At 53.5% G+C, this 26,776-nt stretch overlaps 1 protein-coding gene across 1 annotated transcript in view; it reads right to left on the bottom strand.

The window, feature by feature from the left end:
* The window catches only part of Fam178b (family with sequence similarity 178 member B), an 80,704-nt gene that overhangs the window by 28,991 nt on the left and 24,937 nt on the right, over positions 1-26,776 (bottom strand). The window contains exons 8-11 of the mRNA XM_048352301.1: positions 11,664-11,778; positions 6,773-6,866; positions 6,278-6,454; positions 6,042-6,139 (exon numbers count right to left, since the gene is read on the bottom strand). Coding sequence (XP_048208258.1) covers positions 6,042-6,139; positions 6,278-6,454; positions 6,773-6,866; positions 11,664-11,778 — 484 coding nt within the window. The remainder of the gene's footprint in view (positions 1-6,041; positions 6,140-6,277; positions 6,455-6,772; positions 6,867-11,663; positions 11,779-26,776) is intronic.

Here is a 26,776-nt window from a genome sequence, read left to right as displayed (position 1 = left end):
ATCCTTAGATCTCAAACCAGGATTACCCATGAACCACTGGCTCGAGAGGCATTGTTCAACACCCTTCCCTGTGCACACACACAGCGGCTGGTAACCGGGAACCCGTGTGTGCACACACACAGGTGGCGGCTGGTGACAGGGAACCCGTGTATATACACACAGCAGCTGGTGATGGGGAACCCGTGTGTGCACACGCACACATGTACAGCGGCTGGCGATGGGAACCTGTGCATGCACACGCACAGTGGCTGGCGACGGGGAACCCATGCGTGCACACGTACACGCACAGTGGCAGGCGACGGGGAACCCATGCGTGCACACGTACATGCACAGTGGCAGGCGACGGGGAACCCATGCGTGCACATGCACACACAAGCAGCTGGCAACGGGGAACCCATGTGCACACGTGCACACGCACAGCGGCTGGTGACGGGGAACCCGTGTGTGCACATGCACAGTGGCTGGCGACGGGAACCCGTGTGTGCACACACACAACAGCTGGCGATGGGGAACCTGTGTGTGCAGACGCGCACACGCACAGCGGCTGGCGATGGCTGCAAGTGCTGGGATCACAGGCGTGCATCACCATAGTTCAACCAAAATAAAACGTCTAGGTAAATCCGCATGCTAACGCGGAGCCCTCCTCCCTCGCAAAGCTCTCGGCTCCGACTCAGAGCCAGCTAAAGAATGCTCACCTTCATTCCCGCCTTACCATCTGAGGGGTACTAATCACAAGCTGCGGAACCATAAAGAGAAACTTAAAAAGAGACTGCTTCCCAAATCACAGTTTACCGTGCCTAGCAGGTCAACGAGAAAAGTAACACATTTGGGGTACCACAAAGGTAGCTTCAAATCTACTAGAGGGAAAAGGTGGATTATTAACATGAACAACTGCTAAGTGGTCTACTGAGTCTTGGGGGTAGAAATAAAATCAGCTTAGATCCTTGTCGCATACATAAGAAAGGTAGACTCCAGACAGGTTAAGATCTGACAGGGCTGGGTGCTAGGTAGCTAGCTACTCAGGAGGCTGAGATCTGAGGCTCATTGTTCAAAGCCAGCCCAGGCAGGAAAAGTCCATGAGACTCTCATCTCCAATTAACCCCCAGAAAACTGGAAATGGTGCTGTGGGTCAAAGTGGTGGAGCGCTAGCATTGAGCAAAAAAAGCTCAGAGATAGTATTCAGCCCTGAGTTCAAGCTCCACATTGACCAAAAAAAAAAAAAAAAAAAAAGACCTGACAGGAACAAAATTCTATAGCAAAATTACAAATAAAGAAACAACAAAAACTCTTTACTTTAAAAAAAATAGTCGTAGGGTAGGGAAGACCTTCCTACTCAAAGATTCAAATCCATTACTCGTGACAATCTTCTACACGGAGGAATTGTAGCTCAACACGAGAGCACGTGCTCTTAGCATTGTGAGGCCTTGGGTTCAGTCTGTAGCACGGACAGGAATTAGTACTAGCAGAGCAGCCAGTCAGCGTGGAGATGATGGAATAAGCTGATAAACCAAGCCTGTCTGACCACCACACAGTGATGGGGGTGGGGGTGGGGATGAAGAACTAAGGGTAAGACAGTAAATCTTTGGGCTCACAACCTACAGAACACAGAAAGGAGGCCCACCAACAAGAAGTCATCTGATTCCCACTATTTAACCCAAGGCCAAGGTCTGTAACACACAAGATGGTACAAGATGGCTGACTGGGGGGCTGGGGATATAGCCTAGTGGCAAGAGTGCCTGCCTCGGATACACGAGGCCCTAGGTTCGATTCCCCAGCACCACATATACAGAAAACGGCCAGAAGCGGCGCTGTGGCTCAAGTGGCGGAGTGCTAGCCTTGAGCGGGAAGAAGCCAGGGACAGTGCTCAGGCCCGGAGTCCAAGGCCCAGGACTGGCCAAAAAAAAAAAAAAAAAAAAAAAAAAAAAAAAAAAAAAAAGATGGCTGACTGGATTTGAAGTGCTGTCTCCTTGTAGCAAAGTCATGCCATATGCTTTCTTTTTCTGACAGATTTCTCTTCTAATAAACTTTCCTACCACCTGGACTATTTTCACATCTTCCTTGAATTCTTCTCTTTCCAGATGCAAAGATGGATTTTATTACCTTAAACTTTTGGCAACACATTTGGTACATTGGCCAGCAAATTAGTGATTAAGCATGCCTTTTTCTGACTTGGAATCATCCAATAGTTATAACATTCCCCTAGTATTGAAAATGTGAAGACAATCCAGTTCCTTGAAAGACATCCTATCCAAAAACTTAAAAAGAACAATGGACAGGCTAGGTATGACTGTGCTTTGCTTATAATCTCAGTACTCAGGAGGCCGAGGCAGGAGGATTCCGAGTTTGATGCCGGCCTGTGGGTTACCTAATGTGACCCTGTCTCAAAGAAGAAGGAGAAGAGAAGGGGGGGAAGGGGAAGTGGAGGACGAGGAGAAGGAGGAAGATGACAACAACAGCAATTCACAAGCTTAGGGGAAAACCGTGTTTGCAGCACATATAAATAACATGTAAATCGATCGTCTTAATAAGAAGATAATTGCCTAGTGGAAAAATAGCTAAGGAATACCAGAAGACACTCTGTACAATCTGTAGTAAGCGAAATATAAAAGGGCAATAAACATGAAAAACACTCAATTTCACTGGAAATCAGGGAAGTAAAACTCAGAAACACAGAATGAGATTTCCCATTCACTTTGTCTGACAACAACTTACCATACAGTATTCGTGAGAATGTGCAAAAACAGGTTTTTTTCATAACCACTGATTATACTACTCGGTCCACTTCTGCTTTTTGGAGATTAAGCTTTGTATGTGCATACTTTAGGATGACCATTTCCTTTCAGGAATGGGTACTTTTGACTTTTAGAAATAGTTATACAAATACCCAAAGCTCCTACACGTAGACTTTTTTTTTTTACGTATAGCACAGAATACTATACAATTATGAAAAGGAGCAAGGCTTGTCTTGTGTGCGTGTCTGTGAAAAACCACTCCACAGCACAGAGCCTCGGTGGAGTAAGTGGAGGCTGACCCGGACTGCGCGGGCCTGGAGAGCACTGCCTGCTAGTCAGGCGGTGGGCACGAAGCTGAGGCCCCGGGGCGACAGCCTCAGGCCTCCTCAGTTCTCGGCAGACAGACTGCCGTGCTCCCCTAGGCGAGACCGGGAAGCGAGAGCAGGATGGGAGCCACGTGATGCAGACGAGGCGTCACTGTCATGGAGAGAAAAACCCGAAGGAAGAGCTGCGGATTTCCCGAAGGCAGAAAGCATGGGAACCGGGGATGGAAGGATTAATGAGGTGGACGCGGAGGCGCAATCTAGCTGGGGCGAGGCCACCGAGTGGGTGAGGTAGGGAAGGACAGACGGAAGGGCCAGCCAGGGGCCTGAGTGCAGTGATGACAGTATACACGGGGGCGCCTCGCCACCTCAGGAGAGAGCCCCCACAAGCCTGGTTCCAGGAAATGCTGAGCAAGGCCTTCCTGTCAGGGTCAGATGCCCATCCAAGAGCCTAAAGCTGGGTGGGGATGCCATCACCAACAGAGCACCTGCTTGGCAGCACAAGTGTGAGCTGCTGAGCCCCACGACTGTCCACGAGAGCACAAGTGTGAGCTGAAGAGCCCCACGTCCATCCATGAGAGCATAAGTGTGAGCTGCTGAGCCCCACGACTGTCCACGAGAGCACAAGTGTGAACTGCCGAGCCCCACGTCCATCCACGAGAGCACAAGTGTGAACTGCCGAGCCCCACGTCCATCCACGAGAGCACAAGTGTGAACTGCCGAGCCCCACGTCCATCCACGAGAGCACAAGTGTGAACTGCTGAGCCCCACGTCCGTCCACGAGAGCACAGTGTGAACTGAAGAGCCCCATGTCCATCCACGAGAGCACAAGTGTGAACTGCCGAGCCCCACGTCCATCCACGAGAGCACAAGTGTGAACTGCCGAGCCCCACGTCCATCCACGAGAGCACAAGTGTGAACTGCTGAGCCCCACGTCCGTCCACGAGAGCACAGTGTGAACTGAAGAGCCCCACGTCCATCCACGAGAGCACAAGTGTGAGCTGAAGAGCCCGTCCGTCCACGAGAGCACAAGTGTGAGCTGAAGAGCCCGTCCGTCCACGAGAGCACAAGTGTGAACTGCCGAGCCCACGTCCATCCACGAGAGCACAAGTGTGAACTGCCGAGCCCCACGTCCGTCCACGAGAGCACAAGTGTGAACTGCCGAGCCCCACGTCTGTCCACGAGAGCACAAGTGTGAACTGCCGAGCCCCACGTCCGTCCACGAGAGCACAAGTGTGAGCTGTCCAAGAGAGCACAAGTGTGAGCTGTCCGCGAGAGCACAAGTGTGAGCTGCTGAGCCCACGTCCGTCGAGAGCACAAGTGTGAACTGCCGAGCCCCACGTCCGTCTACGAGAGCACAAGTGTGAACTGCCGAGCCCCACGTCCATCTACAAGAGCACAAGTGTGAACTGCCGAGCCCCACGTCCGTCCACAAGAGCACAAGTGTGAGCTGCCGAGCCCCATGACTGTCCACGAGAGCACAAGTGTGAACTGCCAAGCCCACGTCCGTCCACGAGAGCACAAGTGTGAGCTGCCGAGCCCCACGACTGTCCACAAGAGCACAAGTGTGAGCTGCCGAGCCCCACGACTGTCCACGAGAGCACAAGTGTGAACTGCCAAGCCCACGTCCGTCCACGAGAGCACAAGTGTGAGCTGCCGAGCCCCACGACTGTCCACAAGAGCACAAGTGTGAGCTGCCGAGCCCGACTGTCCACGAGAGCACAAGTGTGAACTGCCAAGCCCACGCTCGTCCACGAGAGCACAAGTGTGAGCTGCCGAGCCCCACGTCCGTCCACGAGAGCACAAGTGTGAGCTGCCGAGCCCCACGACTGTCCACAAGAGCACAAGTGTGAGCTGCCGAGCCCCACGACTGTCCACGAGAGCACAAGTGTGAACTGCCAAGCCCACGCTCGTCCACGAGAGCACAAGTGTGAGCTGCCGAGCCCCACGCCCATCCATGAGAGCACAAGTGTGAGCTGCTGAGCCCCACGTCCGTCCACGAGAGCACAAGTGTGAGCTGAAGAGCCCCACGTCCGTCCACGAGAGCACAAGTGTGAGCTGAAGAGCCCCACGTCCGTCCACGAGAGCACAAGTGTGAGCTGAAGAGCCCCACGTCCGTCCACGAGAGCACAAGTGTGACCTGCCGAGCCCCACGCCCATCCACGAGAGCACAAGTGTGAACTGCTGAGCCCACGCCCATCCACGAGAGCACAAGTGTGAGCTGCCGAGCCCCACGCCCCTCCACGAGAGCACAAGTGTGAACTGCCGAGCCCCACGTCCGTCCACGAGAGCACAAGTGTGAACTGCCGAGCCCCACGTCCGTCCACGAGAGCACAAGTGTGAACTGCCGAGCCCCACGTCCGTCCACGAGAGCACAAGTGTGCGGTGCCGAGCCCACGTCCGTCCGCGAGCGTGGTTTGTGGGAGGGAGGACGCTGGGTCTTCTGACTCAGCGCGGGGATGGGCAGCATGGAGGGGCAGAGGGGAGGACGGGCAGAGGGCGGGCCGCGGGCGCCCTGCGCTGGGGTGGGCAGACGGTCCGTCTCCTGAGCTGAGCTCTGTTCACCTCCTCATCACCCAGGGAATGTACGCGGCCCCGCGCCTGCCGGGAGTGACCCGGCCGGTCCCCGGCCCTGGGGACGGCTCGGGAGGCGGCCAGAGCCGGGAACAGCACGCCTAAGATAACTTGATAACTTGTGGCAGAGCGACCTGCGCGGAACGCAAGCAGAGCAGGAGCGGAGAGCTGGGGAGCAGGGGAGGAGCGGGGCGGGGCAGGGGGGTGGGAGGGAGCAGCCCGGTGGGGGGGGAGCAGCCCACGGAAAGGCAGGCCGCCTCAGCCGGAAGATAATTGCACAAGGCAGTGTTTTGCTAATAGGAGCGTGTTGAGACAATTAGGCTTTGCGTTTGTGAAGGGCGCCTTAGCGGGCTGTGTGTTCAGCTCCTCCTCGGGTTTGTTGGGGAGGCGGCTCCTCCAGGGCAGCACCCACCTGCCGCGGGCGGTCACGTTTGGGAAGAACTGCACGAGGGCCAGCAGGTTGTGGTGATGGTTGGACACCCGGCTGAGGGCGCTGCACAGGGGCTGGAGCTGTGGGGACAGGGGACACGGGGGGGGGGGGGCTCAGGGAGAAGCCGGGGACCTGCGGTGACTGCCCACACCGGGGGCGCAGGGGGGCGCTGTGGACGCCGGGGCGGGCGGCAGCAGCGCGGGCCCGGGCCGCCGTACCTTCCCCGGCCAGTCACAGACGCCCTCCAGGAGCAGGAGCAGCAGCTGCTGCAGGTCTGTCTTGGGCAGCAGCCGCAGCCCCACGTCCAGGCCCGCGCGGCACAGCAGCTCCATCAGCTGCAGGAGGCTCTGGTCAGAGAAGCTGCCGGGCCGCATGAGGACGCACAGCATCAGGAACTGGAAGGAGAGAGAACCAGGGGCGGGAGGCACTGGCGGGAGGGAGGGAGGGCGGTGGAACTGGTTCCCCTGAAGACGACAGACAGAGACAGACGGGAAAGGGCTTGTCCCGGGAGCCCCTCAGGCTGTGCTGGGCAGGCGCAGAGCAAACCCAGCATGGCGGGACTTGGAGCCCAAGCAGGGTGAGTGTGTTCCGTGGCATTGTGCTAGCAGCCCGTGCGGTGTCCGCTCGCTGGCTGTGTGTGACAGGGGCAGGTTGCACACCAGGTCGGGACGGTACCTGAGTGCCCAGGCCCACCTAGGTAAGGCTCAGCTCACCTTGTAAATGTAGCTCAGGCTGATGTCCAGGGCCACCTCCTGTGGGGCGTCCTCCTGCTCCCGACAACTCAGGCTGATTTTGTTCTCGGCCATGCTGAGGGAAGACAAAAACAGCACGGCACAGATGACAAGGAGCTGCGGGGAGCCGAGCCCGGGGAGAGAGCAAGGCGGCCCGGGAGCCCACAGAGCAGGGCCCACCTCCCCGGGCCACCACTACCGCGTGCGCCGGCCATCTGCTGGGACACAACCAACCTCCCCACAACAGGCAGCTTGAAAGCGCACACATTCCCTTACTCCCTTACCCGGCTTCCAAGAGCCAAGGATCAAGGGAGGCTCAGCCCTCGGGGGAGGTGGGGCTAGCATTTGAACTTGGATCCAGACTGGCTCAAGTGGCCATGGCGGGCAGGCCCAGTGCCTTGTCACATGGGCTCCTCACCGTGGGGGGGCAGCCGGCTCCCCCAGAGCTAGCCAAGGAGAAGAGAGAACAGGACAGGATGGAGGACGGGAGGGGAGGGAGCGGAGCAAGTAGAGGGCCCAACCTGACCTCAGGTGGCACCCCGTCACCCCTGACGGCTCCTAGGGACTCCTAAGCTGCCTCACTTGGCAGGGAGGAGACCAGACAAGAACACAGGAGCCCAGGAGGAGGAGACGGCTGGGAGCTGCTCCCCGTGCCTGCCACTCAGGTGAGGCCTCCAGCTGCAGTTTTCAGAGACACAGAAACCAGAAAAATGATACCTCCAATGACCCCAGAGTCTTTCTCAAAAGCATTGCGGGGGCGGGGGGCTTCTATGGGGCTAGTTTCTAAAGTCAGCAAGTAAGGCAAAAAAACAAGGCAGGGTAAAAACACTCTCGGAAACCCTGTGCAGAGGTGCTGCAGTGGCTCTAACCAGGTGTTCACCGCAGGGAAGGGGCGGGTGTCCACACAGCAGCGCTGGCGGTAGGGAAGACGGGCGCGACGCGGCCTTGCCAGCGACCGGCACCGGCACGTGGGTGCCGACTGGGCCTGCACCGTGTGCGGGGTCCTGGTGCCAGCCCGTGAGCAGGTACTGGGGACGCACGCCTGGGTGGGCACGCTTTCAAATGCTCTCAGGGGGTGGGGCAGGCGCCGGCGGCTCGGGAGAAACAGTCTTGCAGACAGCTGGCTTCCACCAAAGCAGAAAGTGCGAGCCGGTGACACTTCTCGGAGCTGAGGGAGGGAAATGTGGCTGCGGCGTAGCCAGCTTCCCGAGAGGCGGGCCTCTCAGCGGAGCAACGAAACCTTCCGGGCCCTTCTCCTGGGGGCCAGCAACGCAGCGGGCTCTTCTGCTCTCCGCCTTTCACGGTTGTTGCTGGACTCATTCTTGGCACCTGTGACTGACATTTTGCGAGTGTGTTTGTGGGACAGGATTACAGGCGTGAGCCATTAGCTCCTGGCATGACTGATATCCTAAGTGTAATTTAAAAACATTATTTGGCAGTGCGAAGGGTGGAACACAGAGCCTCATGCATGGTGAGCAAGCTCTACCGTTGGGCATGAGCCCTCAGCAGCGACTCCAGTCATCGGATCAGCTGGCCCCAGGGCTGCACCTCTGCTTCCGAGGAGGACACGGAGCAGGGAATGTGGGGTCCATCAATTGCCACTGCCCTGCCGGCAGGCTGGACGAGCAGACGGTCCCGTGGTCAGATCTCCACGAGCAAAGCAGCCTCCTCCATCCCCTCAGCCCCTGCCCTGGCTCTGGAGTCCCTTCGTCACGCTGCGGCCAGCATCGAGGACCTTGAGTCCCGTGTCACACTGACTGCACTAAGTGTGAGATCGACACCACCACCCTCTGCCTAGGGCTCTGTATTTGTTCTCCCCGAGGGTGAAGGAACATCATGAAGCCACTATCTGCACAGTGTGGCCACCGTCTCAGAGGGAGGCGTGTGCATGTCTGAGCTCCACTGCCACTGTAACTGAGAGACATCTGCTCACAAGCAGGGGCCTTCCGTCTCTACCCAACACCAGAGCAAAGCTGCTATCTCCTGCAATGAAGAACATCTGATGCTGAGCCAACAGAAGGGGGCAAGAAACTAATGTTCCCTGCAGGGCACTGAGCCACACGGTTGTAGGAAGGTAGTTTCCAACTGTCTCCATACTGAAGGAGATGTCCTTTCAATGTGCTGTCCTTGGCTTCTGTCCTGACTCTGCCCAGAGTCACCCTTTCTGGGAACTAAGTAAACCATCAGCACCAGGCAACAACACCATACAGCTGGTCTTGAAGAGCAGGGCTATGCGTCTGAGCAGGCTCTTCAGATGAACTCTGTTATGGCTTGGATAGGAAGTGTCCCCACAAAATGCTCCCGTGGTTGGTCATGGGATATCAATGGTGATTGGATCATGAGGGAATTAGCTTCATCCATAGGTGAACCCATTAAATTCATAGTTGACTGCATTTCCAAGGAGGCGATGCCTGATTTGAGGAAGGAACTCATTGGGGTGTCTTTGAAGGGTATACTGTGGCCGTGACCTCTTATCATCTTTTTTGATTGGTTCCTGGTTACAAGGTAAATGGCTTTCTTCTACCATGTCCCTCTTCCATGATGTCTCTGCTTTGTCGCAAGCCAACGAATGGTGGACTAGACCGTGAGCCAAAGTAAATTCTTCTGCCCTTAAGTTGCCTTTTCAAGTATTTTCCACAGCTTTGTAATCTGAGAATGCTAATACTCTGACCCCCATTTTCTGTTCATGTTTCCCCATGTTTCAGATGAGGTGGGGATAGAAATCTGACAGGAGGAACAAATAGGAAAAGACCTGTCGTTCTCACAACATCTTGAGACAGATCCTGAGGTTATGTGCACTGTGGCAACAGCCAGGCGAAGGCCTGGGCCCAAGTATGAGAGTCGGGGGGGTCAAACGTGCATGTCTAGGGCCGGGACTGTGGCCTAGTGGTAGAGTGCTCACCTAGCATGCTCGAAGCTCTGGGTGATCAATTCCTCAGTACCACACACACAGAAAAAGCTGGAAGTGGCGCTGTGGCTCAAGTGGCAGAGTGCTAGCCTTGAGCAAAAAGAAGCCAGGGACAGTGCTCAGGCCCTGAGTCCAAGGCCCAGGACTGGCAAAAAAAAAGGTGCGTGTCTAGGAATGAGATCATGGGCCACTGGGCAGCCCTCTTGGCCCTGTCCTAGCGACAACGTGGCTCTGCCTTCTCACCTGGGGCTCCAAGGCCCTGGGGAACCTGAAGTCTGAGTGCAGGTTGAGTGACCACAATGCTAGGGTCCCTCCCCCTCCCCACCCCCGTCTCCCCCCTCCCCCGCCTTCTCCTATTCAGGAGACCGAAGCAGGAAGGGCAGGGAGAAGCAATTCTTGGAAGAACCAGGAAACGTGAGAGGGGAAAATGGCTCTTCAGAGTGGCTGTCACTAGGTTATCACCTCCTACTTTCCAGGTGTGCCAAGATGCCCAGCTGTCACCATGGCTCTTCTGGTGCCTTCCAGCGGGCCAGTCCCCTGGGCTTTCTGAGGGCAATTCCAATGTTCTCCACTCACCCAAGGTGGATGTGTTAGGAAGCAGCAAGTGGCTTGCTGGATTAGATGGGGAATGCTGAGCTCCAGAAGGGAAGGGGCAGGAACGGGGCAGGCTGGCGCATGCGTGGGGTATTTATAGCGGAGCCCAGTGTGGTTTGGCTTGGCAGACAATTGCTAAACGCAGCCGTGGAACAGGTTCTTAAGAAAGCTCCAGCTTTCTCTGCAGAGGAACATCCGGCAGCAGCCACAGAGGGAAAGGGGTCCTGGCACCCCCTGGGGTGAAGGGACTGTCAGCCAGACGCGTGGGGGTGGAGGGGAGACTTCTCAAACAACGCACAGAGAAAACTCGACATGTGCTGTTCTCTGGGGAATAAGAACACATAACACTTTTCAAACCTACATCAAGTCATCACACGTCCAACAACAGTGCCTTATGTATTGTATGACTCTGTCCCTAGAGGCCAGGGGCAACGCGTGCGAAAGTCAGCACCACCACCCCAAGCCCAGTCACAAAGGAGGCACGTAGAAGACAGCACCCGGCATTATAGAAATCATGCATAAAATGGTGCCTTGTGTCCAGGAGCTGCGATTAAGACGCTGGCCAAACAACAGACTTGCGGCAAGTTTAAGGAGATGGGGACTTGCCCTGGGAGGCGCTCACGGGGTGAGAAGCCTGGGCTCCACCGGGAGGAGGGGCAGCCGAGGCTGCGCGGTAAGCAGACAGGCGGCAGAGGAAGCAGAAGAGCTCGGCCGCCCTCTTCTCTCCACGGCCCTGAGCTTGGGAGCCTAGAAGTCCATTTGCCACTCATGGAATGACACTTGTACTCAAAGGCAGACATGTGGGCTTGTTCTGTAACTCCCGCCTGTGGTAAAGCCCGAGTCTATTCACAGTTAAAGGAGAAAGCATGCTGAGTATCACTGGTGCATACATAGAATCCCAGCTACTCAGGAGGCCGAAATCGGAGGATCAAAGTTGGAAGCCAGCTGGGACAGACAAATCCCAATTACCCATTTTTTCCATTCCTTGCATAGGGTTTGAAGTCAGGGCCTGGCGCTGTCCCTGAGCCTCTCTGTGCTCAAGGCTGGAGCTCTACCACTTGAGCCCCAGCGCCACTTCCAGCTCTTTCTGAGAAGTTCATTGGAGACAAGAGTTCCACCAACTTTTCTTTGCCAGCTGACTTGGAACCACGATCCTCAGATCTCAACCTTCTGAGTAGCTAGGGTTACAAGCATGAGCCGCCAGCTCCCGTCCCCAGAGACAATTAACTGATTAAACACATCAGGAATCAGGAAGTGAAAGCGTGGCTTACCTGTGAGGAGTGCTAGCCAAGAGCAACAACACGAGGCTGAGCGCACAGGGCCCAGAGTGGAAGCCCCACGGTGGGGCCCGGAGGAAGGGGGCGCACCCACCTGCCACTGAGCTGCGAGGGCCCCGGCGCGCAGGGGTCGGGGCGGGGGGCTCCCAGGCTGTGGAACGCCTCTGCGAGCTGCTCCAGCGAGGGGCACCACAGGCGCATGTCTTCATCTGTCAGGTCAAAGGAGGGCGGGGTTAGACGGGGGAGAGGCTGAGCGGACTCCACGCGGGGGGTTCTGGGTTCTCCAGCATCATGGGTGTTAGCTATAGAAAACAAGCCGACCAGAGGTTCTTTCCAGATGCTTGCTTCTGAGGGGGAAGGTCTGCGCACGCCGCGTCCCGAGCGTGCATACCGAGGGGCGGCCGGGTCCTCAGCTGCCTGCGGCTAAGCAAGGTGAAGACCCTTGAACCCAAGGCCTTAGGGCTCGGCACCCCGAGGCTGTTTCAAGAGGGCTGAGGCCAGCACCCCACTCCCTGCCGTCTCGCCACCCTCGCGGAGACCCCCGTGTGCGCCCGGGGCCGCAGTCCTGGCTAAGCGCACACTGCCGCCTCCTGCAGCTCGGGACCTGCGTCATGCAGGCGTGCGCTTCCCACAAAGGACCAACCACCCCCTGTCCACGGGAGCAGCTGTGTCCTCGGGACCTTGCTGCTGTCAGAGCTCTCTGGGACATTTCCACAGCACATTGTGTCCCCTGGCCGGCCCACGTGCTCGTCGGCGCGGTGGCCCTGCCCTCCCTGGGAGACAGTCCACGCCGCCACCTCGTTATTTCCCCACATTATCGTACTTGTCAGCTTACTTGCTTCTTGCCTTCCCTTGCTTCTTGTCTTTCCCCATTAGGAGACAAAACCCACAGAGGCTGGGGCCCCATCTGCAGGCTTGGGGTGCAGAGGAAACGGAAGGGATGACTGGTGGAATGAATGAGCAGGAGGAACCCCAAAGCCTGACCAAGTAGGTCACAACGACGCAGTCCCAAGACGAGCTGGCAGCGTTAGGGTGTAACAGGGCAACGCAGGAGCCAGGGCCGAGGGCTCAGAGGCCTCAGGGCTCACGAAGCTCTGCTGTGGTGGAGGACGAGCCTCCGCCTCAGGGCTCACGGCAGGAGTTGGCCAGGGTGAAAGGTTAAAGGGACCTAATGGCAACCCCGCTCTCCAGGAGCTCACAGCTCAGCAGAGGAGCCAGGCAGACGGTTAGGGTCTGTGAGCATGTTCCTGCAAAAATCCATGCACCCACTGCCTTATGTCTGGAACCGTAACCCCTCTGCACATAGAAATTATTTAAAAACACCAAGATATTGTAATAAAAAAGAACCCAAGCAGGTGAAAGGCCCAGGGCCCGCCGGGAGGAGGAGGGGCTGGTGTGTGGAGAGGGAGGGGCGGTGCCTGTCGCAGGCGGCACCAGATGCCACCTGGCAGAGGGGCAGACTGGACCGCGGCGGGGAGGTCAACGAGCACGGCTGGCCCGTCGCGTGGCTGGGAGGCCGGCGCGGGGCGCAGCGTGCGGGGCGTTTCCGAAGCTCACGGAGAACTTGAGCGCGCCTCCCCGCGGTGGTGCCCGCAGACGGCAGAGCAGGGCCAGAGGGTCTCTGAAAGCCGTCCAAGGACGTGTCTTCAGCCAGCATCGAGTGTCTTGCGCTTTGGAAATGTATATGGGGCAGGACTCACCAAACAAGTAATTAGACTCTTGGAGGAGGAAAAACTCTCATTTGTGTTTTTTCCTCTCCGGCGACTTAACAAGTAAGAGGGCGGTGATGATAGCCTCGCCTGCCGTACAGATGAGCTGAGCAGGAAGAAGTCTACGCAGCAACGCGCCGGCACTGGCCGAGGAGGCCTGCGTGTGTGCTGGCCGGCACGGACAGGGGTGGACGCACTGGGGCGGGGAGGGGAGGGGACGGTGTGCAGCCCCACCCCTGCCCCCAGGGGCAGGTCTGCTGTACAAGCCCCACCAGCCCGAGCAGGCTATCTCTTCTTCCTCCTGTCCGGGAACAAGTCCACAGCACCTCCAGCCCAGGCTGAGGTATCACAGACGTTTCTGAGGACGGGGCCCAGGGTCCCCATCAGCAACCCTGCAAGTTGGTTCTGTGGTGACAGGAAAATACCACCCCGGCGCCCATAATTAAGGTTGCCTATAAGTAGGCCATGTGCTCAGCTTTCCCTCCGCATTGTGTGTCCCAAGTGAGGAATTTCTGGAGAGCTGACGCGGAGGAAACCCAGATGGGAACTCAGTTTCTCCACACACCGGCGTGGTGGCTGAGGCAGAGGGGCCGCGAGCAGCTGGGCTCTGTCTAGGAGCTGCGGCTGGGGGCCCTTCGGATGGAACGGGTGCTTGGTGGCGGCAGGAGGGAGAATCCAGCTTAAAATAAAAGTGCGGCTTCCGTCTGCGTCGTGGAAGAAGCTATTACTTCCCCGCGGAGGCCCCAGTCCCGGTGACAGGGGTGGGAAACCGCACACATCCCCCCGCCTGCACTGCTCTCCCGGGCCGCCTCTCCTGCGCGTTCCTCGCCCTCGTCCTGAGCCTGGCAGCAGGGTGGGCTGTCCGTGGGCGCCCGTCCGCAGGGCACCGGCCCGGCAGCAGGGTGGCTGTCCGCGGGCGCCCGTCCGCAGGGCACCGGCCTGGCAGCAGGGTAGGCTGTCCACGGGGGGCTGTCCACGGGCGCCCGTCCGCAGGGCACCGGCCTGGCAGCAGGGTGGGCTGTCCACGGGCTGTCCGCGGGCGCCCGTCCGCAGGGCACCGGCCTGGCAGCAGGGTGGGCTGTCCGCGGGCTGTCCGCGGGCGCCCGTCCGCAGGGCACCGGCCTGGCAGCAGGGTGGGCTGTCCACGGGGGGCTGTCCGCGGGCGCCCATCCGCAGGGCACCGGCCTGGCAGCAGGGTGGGCTGTCCGCGGGCTGTCCCGTCCGCAGGGCACCGGCCTGGCAGCAGGGTGGGCTGTCCGCGGGCGCCCGTCCGCAGGGCACCGGCCTGGCAGCAGGGTGGGCTGTCCACGGGGGGCTGTCCACGGGCGCCCATCCGCAGGGCACCGGCCTGGCAGCAGGGTGGGCTGTCCACGGGGGGCTGTCCGCGGGCGCCCGTCCGCAGGGCACGGGCCTGGCAGCAGGGTGGGCTGTCCGCGGGCGCCCGTCCGCAGGGCACTGGCCTCCGATCCTGTCCTACAGCTGCTGAGCGCTGAGGGGCTGCACCAGGGGGCCAGGCGGTGCTCCCGGAGCTGTCACCCTCTGGCCCTGCCCCGGGGCTCCCCCTCAGCTTAAGGAAGGGGCGAGTCCCCAGAGGAAGGGGCGCTGCACACGGAACCGCCCTCCACCCTCACGGACGTGTGGGGCTCGGCACGGCACTAGGGGCCGAACATCATCTCATTTGCTAACCCAGTTCTAATGACTTCCCCTCCCTTGGCACTTTTGTACTTAAGTTTAACTCGTTTCAATATCCCTGCTTTAGTCAATTAGCTTCAGCTTCAGTTGTTTAAAATGTTTATTCGTTCAGCAAATGTTAATTGAATGTGCTGGAGACCCAGCACTAAACAACAGGGGTAGGAACCCTGGTCCTGGGAACGGATGGGTTGGGGGAGGGGGAAACAACACACACGAATAATGAACGGAACGGACGGCAGAGCCAAGTGCTTGCGTGCCATGGAGGAAGGGTGGTCAGGGGAAGCCGGAGCAGAGACTCCCAGGGAAATGGGTGACAGAAGACGACATGGGGCCGTAGACAAGGGTGGGTCTCAGGAGCCCAGGGTGCTGGGCCGGGTGCCTGGTGCAGAGGCCCATGTGAGTGTGAGTGTGTATGTGTGTGTACACGCGTGTGTGTGCGCGCACACGCAGGTGGAAGAGGATGAGAAGCAGTATTTGGTCTTGGGAGGAGATGGTGGAATCTAGGCAAAGTCGTGGAAAAGCCGACTCCAGAGTCAGGTCAGTAGTTGAGCTTCTTTTCCCGTTTTCCCTATGGCGGTGGTGTGGGAGCCAAGGGCCCCAGCCGTGCGAAGCGCGCGCTGCACCACGGAGCTCCTGGGGCGCCCGCGTCCCCAGCCACAGCGGGTGCACACAGGAGACCGAGGAGAGCTCATCCGTGGCCTGTTCTGCCATCTTGCACGGCACTCTCCTCCTTCAGGCCCACTCCTACATCATCATCATCATGACAGTCACGGGGCTTCAGCTCCAGGCCTGGGTGCTCACGGCTAGTGCTCTACCACTTTGAGTCCTAACACCACTCCCGGTTTTCTGTTGACTGGAGATAAGCGTCTCACAGGGACGTCCTTCCTGACCGGGCTGGCTTTGAACCGTGAGCCTCCGATCTCAGCCTCCTGAGTAGGTAGGATGACAGGCAGGAGCCTCCCATTTTTGTTTCGACCCAGTGCTTTTGCTTTCCCTTTTCTCTCCACTCACTCGGGCTTGGGGTGCGCCCTCTGGGGTCCCCACCTGCACACACACACCCTCCCCCCGCTCTGCAGGCCGGGAGTGCGGCACCAGGTAGGTGACACTGCCGCTGTCCTCAGGCCACCTCTCCTCCCTCCTGCCTTCTGTAACTCACACCACCACCCGGTGTCACTTCACACCGACAAGCACTCATGGCCCCCAGCGAGCAGGAAAGACTTGCACCGTGCCAGCCATAGAAGCCAGAGTGAAGTGCAGGTGCAAAGAACAAAATGCCAAATAAAAAACAAACACGAGAGCAAAGCACAGTCCCGCGGAGGCTGGAAGAAGCTCCGCTGAGGCCTGGCAGGATCTTGGGGCCCATCTTTCAGCGGTGCTATTCTCTGCACCTGCTTCTCACTTCAGGGTTCACATCTCAACTCCAGGCAATCATTTTCATTGCCACCCAAGTATGCACTACTGGGAAAGTTTTTATTTATCTTTTCTGGCCTGTGATGGGGCTTGAATTCAGCCTGGGTGCTGTCCCTGAGCTCTTCAGCTCAAGGCAGGCGCTCTACCACTTGAGCCACAGCACCACTTCTGGTTTTCTGGTGGTTAACTGGACTTTCCTGCCCAGACTGGCTCTGAACCACGATCCTCAGCTCTCAGCCTTCTGAGTAGCTAGGATTGCAGGCGTGAGCCACCAGCACCCGGCTTGGGATAGCTTTTAAGGATATAGAGTCCTTACTGTGTGACCCAAGAGGTAAGGACAAACCACCCTTCCACATCTGAACATCCAGAATTTGAAACCAATGTGGATTTGGCCAAAGTGCTTCCTAGTAGTGTTCCTGAATGCAGCACTAGGTTCTCTCCTGCTTCACATTTCTGAGCCCGAACGTTCTGGATGAGGCCTGATCAACAGAAGACAAGTACTGGTGAGGTCAGGCAGAAAGGGGAAGGGGGACCTTCCTTCACTGCGGAGTGAAGGAAGCCACGCTGGAAGGCAGTCTGGCAGGTGCTTACAAAGCTCTTACTATGAGACCTAGCAATGGTGCTCCTTGGTAGGGAGCCAAGTGAACTGAAATGTATGCCCCCACATAAAGTGTATGCTATAAACACAGGACTGTTTTTAGTAGCCTCTTCAGGCTTGTCAAAAATTGGAAGCAATCAAGACAACCTTCAACAGGTAAACAGATCAATTGTGGTATACCTATATAATGGATATTATTTGTCAATACAAAAAAATAATTGTCCAGGTGTAAGTGGCTTACCCCTATATAATTCTAGCTACTCAGCAGGCTAAGTAGGATTGAAGTTCAAAGCCAGCCTGGGAAGAGTAATCTGTGAGACGCCATCTCCAATTAACCAGCAACATGCTGGACTGGAGGTGTAGTTCAAATGGTAAAGACATAGCCATGAGCAAGAAAGCCGAGGACGTATGAGGCCAGGCGCTCAGGCCCCAGCACTGCCCTCTCTCAGGAAAAGAAAGGCAGTAAGGCTGAAGCAGAGAGAATGAACTCAAAAGAGCTGGACAGGGGCTCGTCAGCCACACTCAGGCAAGCGATTATCTGCAAAATAGTAAAATTACAGTGTCTACTTACTGGGTAGTTGTAGCCATTAAGTGAGACAGGCAAAATTGGGGCTGGAAGCCTTGTACAAGTTGACTGCTCTCTCTCTCTTTCTCTTATAGACAAGGGGAGGATCGGGTAGGAAGAGGCACAGAGAGCAGAGACTTTGGGGGACAGGACGGGTAAATCCATTTGTTATTTGTATGTCGACTGTAAACACTGGGGAGGGAGGTCATAATTCCAGGAGTTGAAGAGAGAAGTATCTCAAGTTCAAGGCTAGCATAGGCAAAGTTTGCAGGACCCTAGCTCAGGAACAGTAACAACAAAAATACAAAAGCAGAAGCTCAGTGCCGAGGGCAGGGCTGAGGAGGGAGAAGCACTTCCTGGCATTTACGAGATCCGAACTGCAATCTCCAGTAACCATCCCTTCAAAAATGTATAACCTGGGGCTGGGGATATAGCCTAGTGGCAAGAGTGCCTGCCTCAGATACACGAGGCCCTGGGTTCGATTCCCCAGCACCACATATACAGAAAATGGCCAGAAGGGGCGCTGTGGCTCAAGTGGCAGAGTGCTAGCCTTGAGCGGGAAGAAGCCAGGGACAGTGCTCAGGCCCTGAGTCCAAGGCCCAGGACTGGCCAAAAAAAAAAAAAAATGTATAACCTGCAAACAGGTCAATGTGTCGAGTAAACCGCAATAAAGAGTGCTTAAAGAATGAGCTAAAATATAAATATGTGCAATTTTATTTTTAATAGAATAACTATTCATAGTTTTTGAACTTAGAGGTTTGAACTCAGGGCCTCATGCACTTGCCCAGCTGCTACTCTACCACTTGAGTCATGTCGCTGGCTTTTTTGATGGTTATTTTGGAGATGGAGTCTTGCAGACTTTTTTTTTTTTTTGCCAGTCCTGGGGCTTGGACTCAGGGCCTGAGCACCGTCCCTGGCTTCTATTTGCTCAAGGCTAGCACTCTGCCACTTGAGCCACAGCGTCACTTCTGGCCGTTTTCTATATATGTGGTGCTGGGGAATTGAACCCAGGGTTTCCTGCATGCTTGTCAGGCACTCTACCGCTAAGCCACATTCCCAGCCCCATCTTGCAGACTTCTTTTTGCCTGAACTGGCTTCAAATTTAGGTCTCAGATCCTCCAGGTCCCGTCTCTTGAGTAGCGAGGATTGCAGGCGTAAACCACTTGTGCCCAAGGTCTTTTTTAGATGGGGGGGGGGGGCTCACCATGTGTCACCCTCCCAAGTACTGGGATTATATGGGCGCACCACCACATTGTTTGTTCATTTGTTTTTGAGGCTGAGTCTTGCTATATATTCCAGTCTGCTTTCCAACGTCTGGGCTCAAGTGATCCTCCAACTTAATACCCTGAGTAGCTAGGATTACAAGAGTGCCATTATACCCAGAGAGAGATCATTTTTAAAAGAAAGATAAGCTAAAATGTAAATATAAGCATTTTCCTTTTGTGCTCCAATGACTCATCCCACTCCTAGCATCCTCCACCCTGGAGCCCTTCCGGATGCCGAGGGAGGAGGATTTACAGCTCCTAGTAGAGAAACTCCTTACTGGTGGTAATTTCAGAGAGCCGTCAGTGTGGCCCAAGAAACACAGATAAATGTAAAAGCACGTGTGAAATGGGGTTGTGCAATCACTTTGTTCCTGGAAACAATCAGGAGAGACTACAAATGGAACCTGGGTTGACAGAAGAGACTGTGGGGAGAAGTGCTGAGTGGGGGTGGGGGCAAGGAGTGGGGGGTGGGAGGTGGGGGGTCTGTTTGGGGCTTTCCTGCAGTTTTGAACTTTACTACTTGAATTTCCTGAAGTTGGTACACGGAATACTTTAGAATGCAACAAGACCTACCTGGGTGATAAGATTATGGGCTGTCTAGTTTTTCTTTTATAAGAAGCAGCTATGAACAGTATCTGGGAGGAAAGGAGAGAGAGAGGAAGAGAGGAAAGTAGCAGAAGGGAAAGTGACTTGCTGAGATGGAAGCGTGTGCAAGGGAGCCCCGAAGTGCCAGTAACTCCCACGGCACCGAGAAGTGGTGGACAGGGAAGAACAAAAAGTCCACAGACCACACTCAGGAAAATGAGACTACTGCATTCCTCGCCCACCTTCCAACTATTGGAGGAATGTACTGCACAGGGCCCCTCTATTTTATTACACCCCCTACTCCTACACCAGTACTGTACAGGCTGGGGACAGTAGAATGAGTAGGCAAAAGTGAACGTTTTCCCAGAGGCTAATGACAAAGAACTTCTACAGTTTGTCCCTTCTCTAAAGCATTTTGATCTGAATCGAGCTGATTGGCACTGGGTAATGGCCAGTCCTACACTGACTGGAACAGCCAAAACATGTTTGTTAAAGAAACATGAGGTCATTTCTTTCAAGAAGTTAATTGCCCAAGAATATGTTTGCTTTCAAAACCAAATTTTACTACACATGTACAATAACAACTATTAGAGTTAATAAATTAGTTCAGCAAGGCTACACACACCATAACACACCTCTTGTGTTTCTACACACTAACAATGAACAATTTGAAAAAAGAATTTAAGAAAATAATTCCATTTGTAAAAGCACCAGAAGGTAGACACAGTAACACAGACCTGCGGTCCCAGCACTTGGGAGGCTTGAAGAGGAATGGAGTCTGAGGCCAGCCTGGGACATTGGGGGATAGCTTGTGCTAACTGAAGAGAATTAAACATTTAGGAATAAGTTTAATAAGCCAAATATTAATAGCCAGGGGCTAATGGCTCATGCGTGCAATCCTGTCTACTCAGGAGACTGAGATCTGAGGACTGAGGCTCAAAGACAGCTTGGACAAAAAAGTCCATGAGACTGTTATCTCTAGTTAGCCAGCAAAAATGCCAAAGGTGGCTCAAGTGGTAGAGTGCCTTGACCTTTAAAAAGGCCAAGTAAAAGCTCAAGGCCCTGAGCTCAAGCCCCAGTATTGGTACACACACACACACACACACACACACACACACACACACACACACACACACACACACGTTGACATGTATAATGAAAATGGCAAACCACAGTTGAAGGTAATTCCATGTTCATGGACTAGAAAAAGGACTTGTTATTAAGATGGTGTTGTGGCCTGTGTCTAGCAGGTCCCCCAGGGTCCATGTAATGGAAGCTTAATCCCCAGTGCCACCACATGCAGAAGTGATTGATTAACTCATAAGGGCAAAGCTCAGTCCTGTGGGAATGAGTGATTTCAAAAGTGGGCTCCTGGTAGAGGAGGAACTCAGCCCAACTCTCTCCAAGCATTCTCTCTCCTTATGTAATAGTGTTCTGTGGCAGCCAGACCCTGGGGCCCCATCCGTCTTGGAGGCTTGCAGGCTTCTACCACTGTGAGCCAAATGAACTTCTATTGTTTACAAATTACCCAGTCTGTGGTATTCTGTTAAAGCAATACAAAACAGACTAAGGCAGATGGCAATTCCACCTAAAATCATCTACAGATTCAAGACAATCACAATCAAAACTCCAGCTATTATTTTTTGCAGAAATGAAAATCTTGAAATTCTTTTGGAAATGCAAGAGGTGCTGAAAAGCTAAGAAGCCAGTAATCTAGGGTACTGGCATATGGACATATACGAAAGAAAAAAAACTGAAAAGTTCAACAATAAATCCTAACTTTTGTGGTAAGTTGATATTTATTTATTTATTGTCGTGAGGCTTGTATTCAGAGAAATTTAGCTCAAGGATACCAGTCTACCACTTTGAGCTACAGCTCCACTTCCAGTTTTCTGATGGTTTATTGGAGAGAAGAGTTTCATGGATTCTCTTACTTGGTTGCTTTTGAACTGCGATTCTTAGATCTTAGCCTCCTGAGTAGCTATGATTAAAGGTATGAGACAGAGGCTGGGAATATGGCCTAGTGGCAAGAGTGCTTGCCCTGTATACATGAAGCCCTGATATATATATATATATATGTATATATATATATATGTTTAATATTCTATATTTAATCCAGAAGGGCGAGGGTCTTAGTGGGATTTTAAGGAACAAGGGGTCCAGCAGGAAGAGTCTGGGCCTATCTTGGTGGACAAGTTTTATAATGTAAGGGAGATGGGGCTTAGCAAAGCAATAATCTGGAAAAAGAACCTGAAACAGGGCAAGTAAATATGTATATATATATATTTTTATTTTATTTTATTTTATTTTTTTGCCAATCCTGGGGCTTAGACTCAGGGCCTGAGCACTGTCCCTGTCTCTGGCTTCTTTTTGCTCAAGACTAGCTCTCTACCTCTTGAGCCACAGCACACAACTTCCAGCTTATTCTGTATATGTGGTGCTGAGGAAATGAACCCAGGGCTTTATGCATGCTAGGCAAGCACTCCACCACTAAGCCACATTCCTAGCCTCCAAATTAGAAAACTCTTAAAAGAAGATTAGGTCTTAAAGTCTGACACCAACAACATAGGTCATTTTAAAGATAAAATGGACTTCACAATTAAAAGCTTTTATTCACCAAAAGATGCTATTAACGGAGTGAAAATACAACTCATAGAATGAGGGAAAACATTTGCAAATCAACAGTTTGGTAAAGGCCTAGTATCTAGAATGGCTACTTCTATCAGTCAGTAACAACAAAAAGACAAACACCCAATCAAAAAACCAGCAACACATGGCAGTAAATGTTTTCTCAAAGAAAATACAGAAATGGCACATGAAAAGATTCTCTGCATAGATTTACAAATCTAAAACACAACGAGATACCACTTTACACCCACTCAGATAACTAGTGGAAAGAAAGATGGAAGAGATAGCAAGCATCGACAAGAAAAATAGGTACGCTCATACACCGCTGATAGGAATGTAAAACGACACAGCCACTTTGGAAAACAGTTTGGCAGTTTTCAAGAGTTAAATATAAGGTGACTAGGAGATCCAGCAATTCTACTACTGGGAGTATACCTAAAAGAACTGAATATATGTCCACACAAACACTTGTATATAATAAGCACTCATAATAGTTACTATTTGATAGTCAAAAGGCAGAAATACCCATGTGTCCATCAACTGGTGAACAGATAAATGCAGTGTGATATATTTATACAATGGAACATTATTTAGTCATTAAAAGACATTTCTGATATATGCTAGGGCATGCATAAATCTTAAAACTCACGCGGAGCTGAGCACTGACGGCTCACACCTATAATCCTAGCAACTTAGGAGCTGAGAGCTGAGGATTGTGTTTCAAAGTGATCAGAAAAGTACATGAGACTCTGACCTCCAAAACCACCCAAAACTCCAAAAGTGAACTGGTGGCTCAAGTGGTAGGTGTGCCAGCCTTGAGGATAAAGCTAAGGAACAGGGCCCAAGTCCTGAGTTCAAGCCTTGGTACTAACATACATACACACACATATACACACATAGGCACACACACAACATGCTAAGAAGCCAAATACAAAAACTGCATGGTATACCTTTCCATTTATATGAAATATCCTCAGCAGACCAATCCAAAGAGACAAAAAGTAGATTGAAGGTCTCCAAGCGCTGGGGGAGCAGGGAATAATAGGGGGTGTTGAGGGTGCTAAAGCTATCTCAGAATACTGGGTATCATGGACAGCAACTCAAAAATAATCCAGCAAGGCAACGACTACTTCTGTAAAGAAGGAGCATGAGTGCACCCAAAGCTCCTAAAGCCGAGCACACAGGTGCGCAGTGGTAGGCGCTCTTCTGCCTTTCCTGACACAGTGCGCCCTGCCTCCTTACCTGGACTGGTCAGCCTCAGGGCTCATAGTCTCTCACGACTGGCTAACACTCAATATTTAATCCAGAAGGGCGAGGGTCTTAGTGGGATTTTAAGGAACAAGGGGTCCAGCAGGAAGAGTCTGGGCCTATCTTGGTGGACAAGTTTTATAATGTAAGGGAGATGGGGCTCAGCAAAGCAATAATCTGGAAAAAGAACCCGAAACAGGGCAAGTAAAACTGGTGTGTTACACTCTGATAGGAAAGACTATTTCCTACACTGGATACAAAATTTCTTTGTGGAATAAATAAAATGCTCTGGAATTCCACAGTAGTAACAGCTGAACAACTTTGTGACTGTCCTAAAGAGCTAAGGAAACACATACTACAGAAAGATGAATTATATGGCATGTGAATTATTATTATTACTGGTGATGAGGCTTGAACTCAGGGCCTGGGCGTTGTTCCTGAGCTCTTCTGCTAAAGGCTAGTGCTCTACCACTTTGGGCCACAGCACCACTTCTGGTTTTCTGGTGGCTAATTGGAGAGAAGAGTCTCACAGACTTTCCTGCCCAGGATGGCTATGAACTGTGATCACTAGATTTTAGCCGCCTGAGTCTCTAGGATGATAGGCATGAGCCACTAGTGCCTGGCTATGAATTAAGTACTTTCAATAAAAAAAAAAAATTGTGTGTGTGTGTGTGTGTGTGTGTGTGTGTGCCAGACCTGGGGCTTGAACACAAGGTCTAGCCCCGTCCCTTAGCTTTTTTCACTCAGATCTTAGTGCTCTACTATTTGAGCCTCATCTCCACTTCTGGCTTTTTGCTGGTTAAATGGATGTAAGGATCTCATGAACTTTCCTGCTTCAACTGCACCCCTCAAATCTCAGCCTCCTGAAAGAGCTAGGGCTTGAAATCGGAGTCTGTGGGCTACCCTGAGCTTTCTTTGTTCAAGGCTAGCACCCTGCCACTGGAGCCACAGGCCCACGTCCAGCTTTTTTGACGCATAACTGGCGATAAGAGTCTCGTGGACTTTTTGCCTGGGCTGACTTTGATCCTCACGCCTCAGCCTCCTGAGTAGCAAGGATTACAGGTGTGACCCACCTGGGCTGAGCTGGGCAAATACATTTTTTCATATGTGTTGGTACTGGAGCTTGAACTCAGGGCTTCTTGTACTTGCTTAGCTTTTTTTTTTGCTCAGTGTTAGTGTTCTACTGCTCGAGCCACAGCTCCACTTCGGACTTTCTGCTGAAAGATAAAAGAGTTTCTTAGATTTATTTGTGTAAACTAGCTTTGAGCCTCAAACCTTAGATCTCAGCTCCTGAGGAACCAAGATTACAGGCATGAGTCTTTGTTGTGGTGGTTTGTTTTTGCAACATTGGGGATTGAACTTAGAGCCTCCAGCTTGCTAGGCAGGTGATCTGGTTCTACCACTTGAGCCACAGCCCCCAACCCATTGGTTTTTTAGTTTGTTTCTCAAAGGGGGTCTCTTACTACCAGGCTGGCCTAGGACCTGAGCCTCCTACCTCTACCTACTGAGGAGCGGAGACCATGGGCCTATATTATTACTTCACTCCATTTTCTGTCTATGGTTTCAGTTCTGGGTTTGAATCCAGGGCTGCGTGAGAGCTGAACACGGGTTAGCCCTGAGCTGCTCCCCCTCAACCTAGTCTGCACTCCCTTTTCTTTTTTCTTTTCAAGGGGTGGAAACTGGGGACTGAAAACCAGCAAATGTGAATGCCGTGGAGCCAGGCCCACAGACCTTTTAGGAAAGCTCTTCTTGTCTTTGTTATTATTGTTTTAACTCAATTAGCTCCAAGGGCGGACTTCACACAAGCATCCATATTTGGATGTGCAGAGCCTGCTGGCGGCCGCTGTGACAGCCATGTGCCCTTCTCCGGGAAGGGAACCCTGCTTTTGTTGGTTTGGGGTTGGCATCTGCACCGGGAGATAGTTTCCCTTTCCCTCCCCCCCCCCCCCCCCCCCGAGGAAGAAGAGGAGCCACTGGACGCCCTCGCCTACGCAGAGCCTGCTCTAGTCAGAGCTCTCAGCCTCTGGCAACAGAAAGCGGGTGGCTGTGTCAGCAGGAAGCAGGTCCGGCACCTGCCAGGGGCCATCTTACCCAAGGCTAATAGCAAGCCAGGGCTCCTGGGCACCTCTCACCCAGTCCGCCGCAAGGAAGGGAAGCCAGAGCCAGGGCTGTCATCACCAAGCACGTCTGGAAAAGAAAACCCTCCACAGCCCAGAATTTATTATGTCTTTCTTCACTCCAAGGAAATGCTCACTTTTGTACTGAGCCCCTCATGTAATGAATTAAATAACCCAGATATTTGAATTATGGACAAGGATGAAAAGCAGCTGTTATGGCAACTATGCTCATGGTGATAAAGAAAAAATGGAGCCGTCCCTTGGTATGGAAAGGGGTGGTTGGTTCCAGGGCCCTCTGTACAAGAGCAAGATCTGAGGACACACAGTCCTTACATAAAACAGCATGAGGGGCTGGGAATATGGCCTAGTGGCAAGAGTGCTCGCCTCCTATACATGAAGCCCTGGGTTCGATTCCTCAGCACCACATATACAGAAAAAGCTGGAAGTGACGCTGTGGCTCAAGTGGCAGGGTGCTAGCCTTGAGCAAAAAGAAGCCAGGGACAGTGCTCAGGCCCCGAGTTCAAGCCTCAGGACTGGCAACAACAACAACACACACACACACAAAAAAAAAAACAGAGAGAAAAAAAGAAAACTAATAATGAAAAGGGGAGTCACAGACGCCAGGGCCTCCCCGTGCCGCCGGCCTCTGGACACTCTTGTTAGGTCAGATGATAGACACTCCTCATTGGAAATTTGCTACTTGTGGTCAGAACATATTCTCTTTAAACAGGGGTAGGAAATGGAGACTATGGCAATGCTAAATCTGCATGTGCCATACCAGAACTGGGATAGACGGCCCCTTTTAGACAGGTGGGAGCTGTGTTTGAGCCGGCTCCCTGCAGGCTCTTGAGTCTGCAGCCTTGTCCTGATGTCTCCACTCTTCCCCTCCCTGCTTCCTGTAGACCAGCCCTGCTTAGCCTTCTCTTTTCCTTTTCTAAACTGGGGTTTGAACTAGGTGCCTCATGCCTACTTGACTTATTTATTCAACTTGTTCTTGATCATTTAAGCCATGCCTTTAGCTTTTTGCTGCTTATCCTGGAGTTTTGTGTGAACTTTCCTGCCTGGGCTGGCCTCAAACCCAGATCCTCTAGATCTCTGCCTCTGAGTAGCTAGAATCACAGGCGTAAGCCACCCACCGGCGCCCTGTTCTTCCTTTCCACCTCTGATGGCAGTTACCCTTGTCATCCCTTCCCCCTCGGGGCTGGGCTTCATTCATCCCGATACCTCCTTCTCCAGCCAACAGGTGCATGGAGACAGGAGAGACTCAGTGACCTCTCCCTGAACAACGGAAATTTTTCAGGATATTCCACTCTCCAAGCTTCCCAGGAGCCCTGGCTTGGTTACGTGGGGTGCTTCTCCCCCACCCGGGGCTCCTCCCTCCCGCAGCCGA

Source organism: Perognathus longimembris, chromosome 8, assembly GCF_023159225.1.
Source record: "Perognathus longimembris pacificus isolate PPM17 chromosome 8, ASM2315922v1, whole genome shotgun sequence".
Taxonomy (NCBI): domain Eukaryota; kingdom Metazoa; phylum Chordata; class Mammalia; order Rodentia; family Heteromyidae; genus Perognathus; species Perognathus longimembris.
Note: the sequence above shows the minus strand (reverse complement) of the source record. Positions and strands in the feature narration are given on the sequence as shown.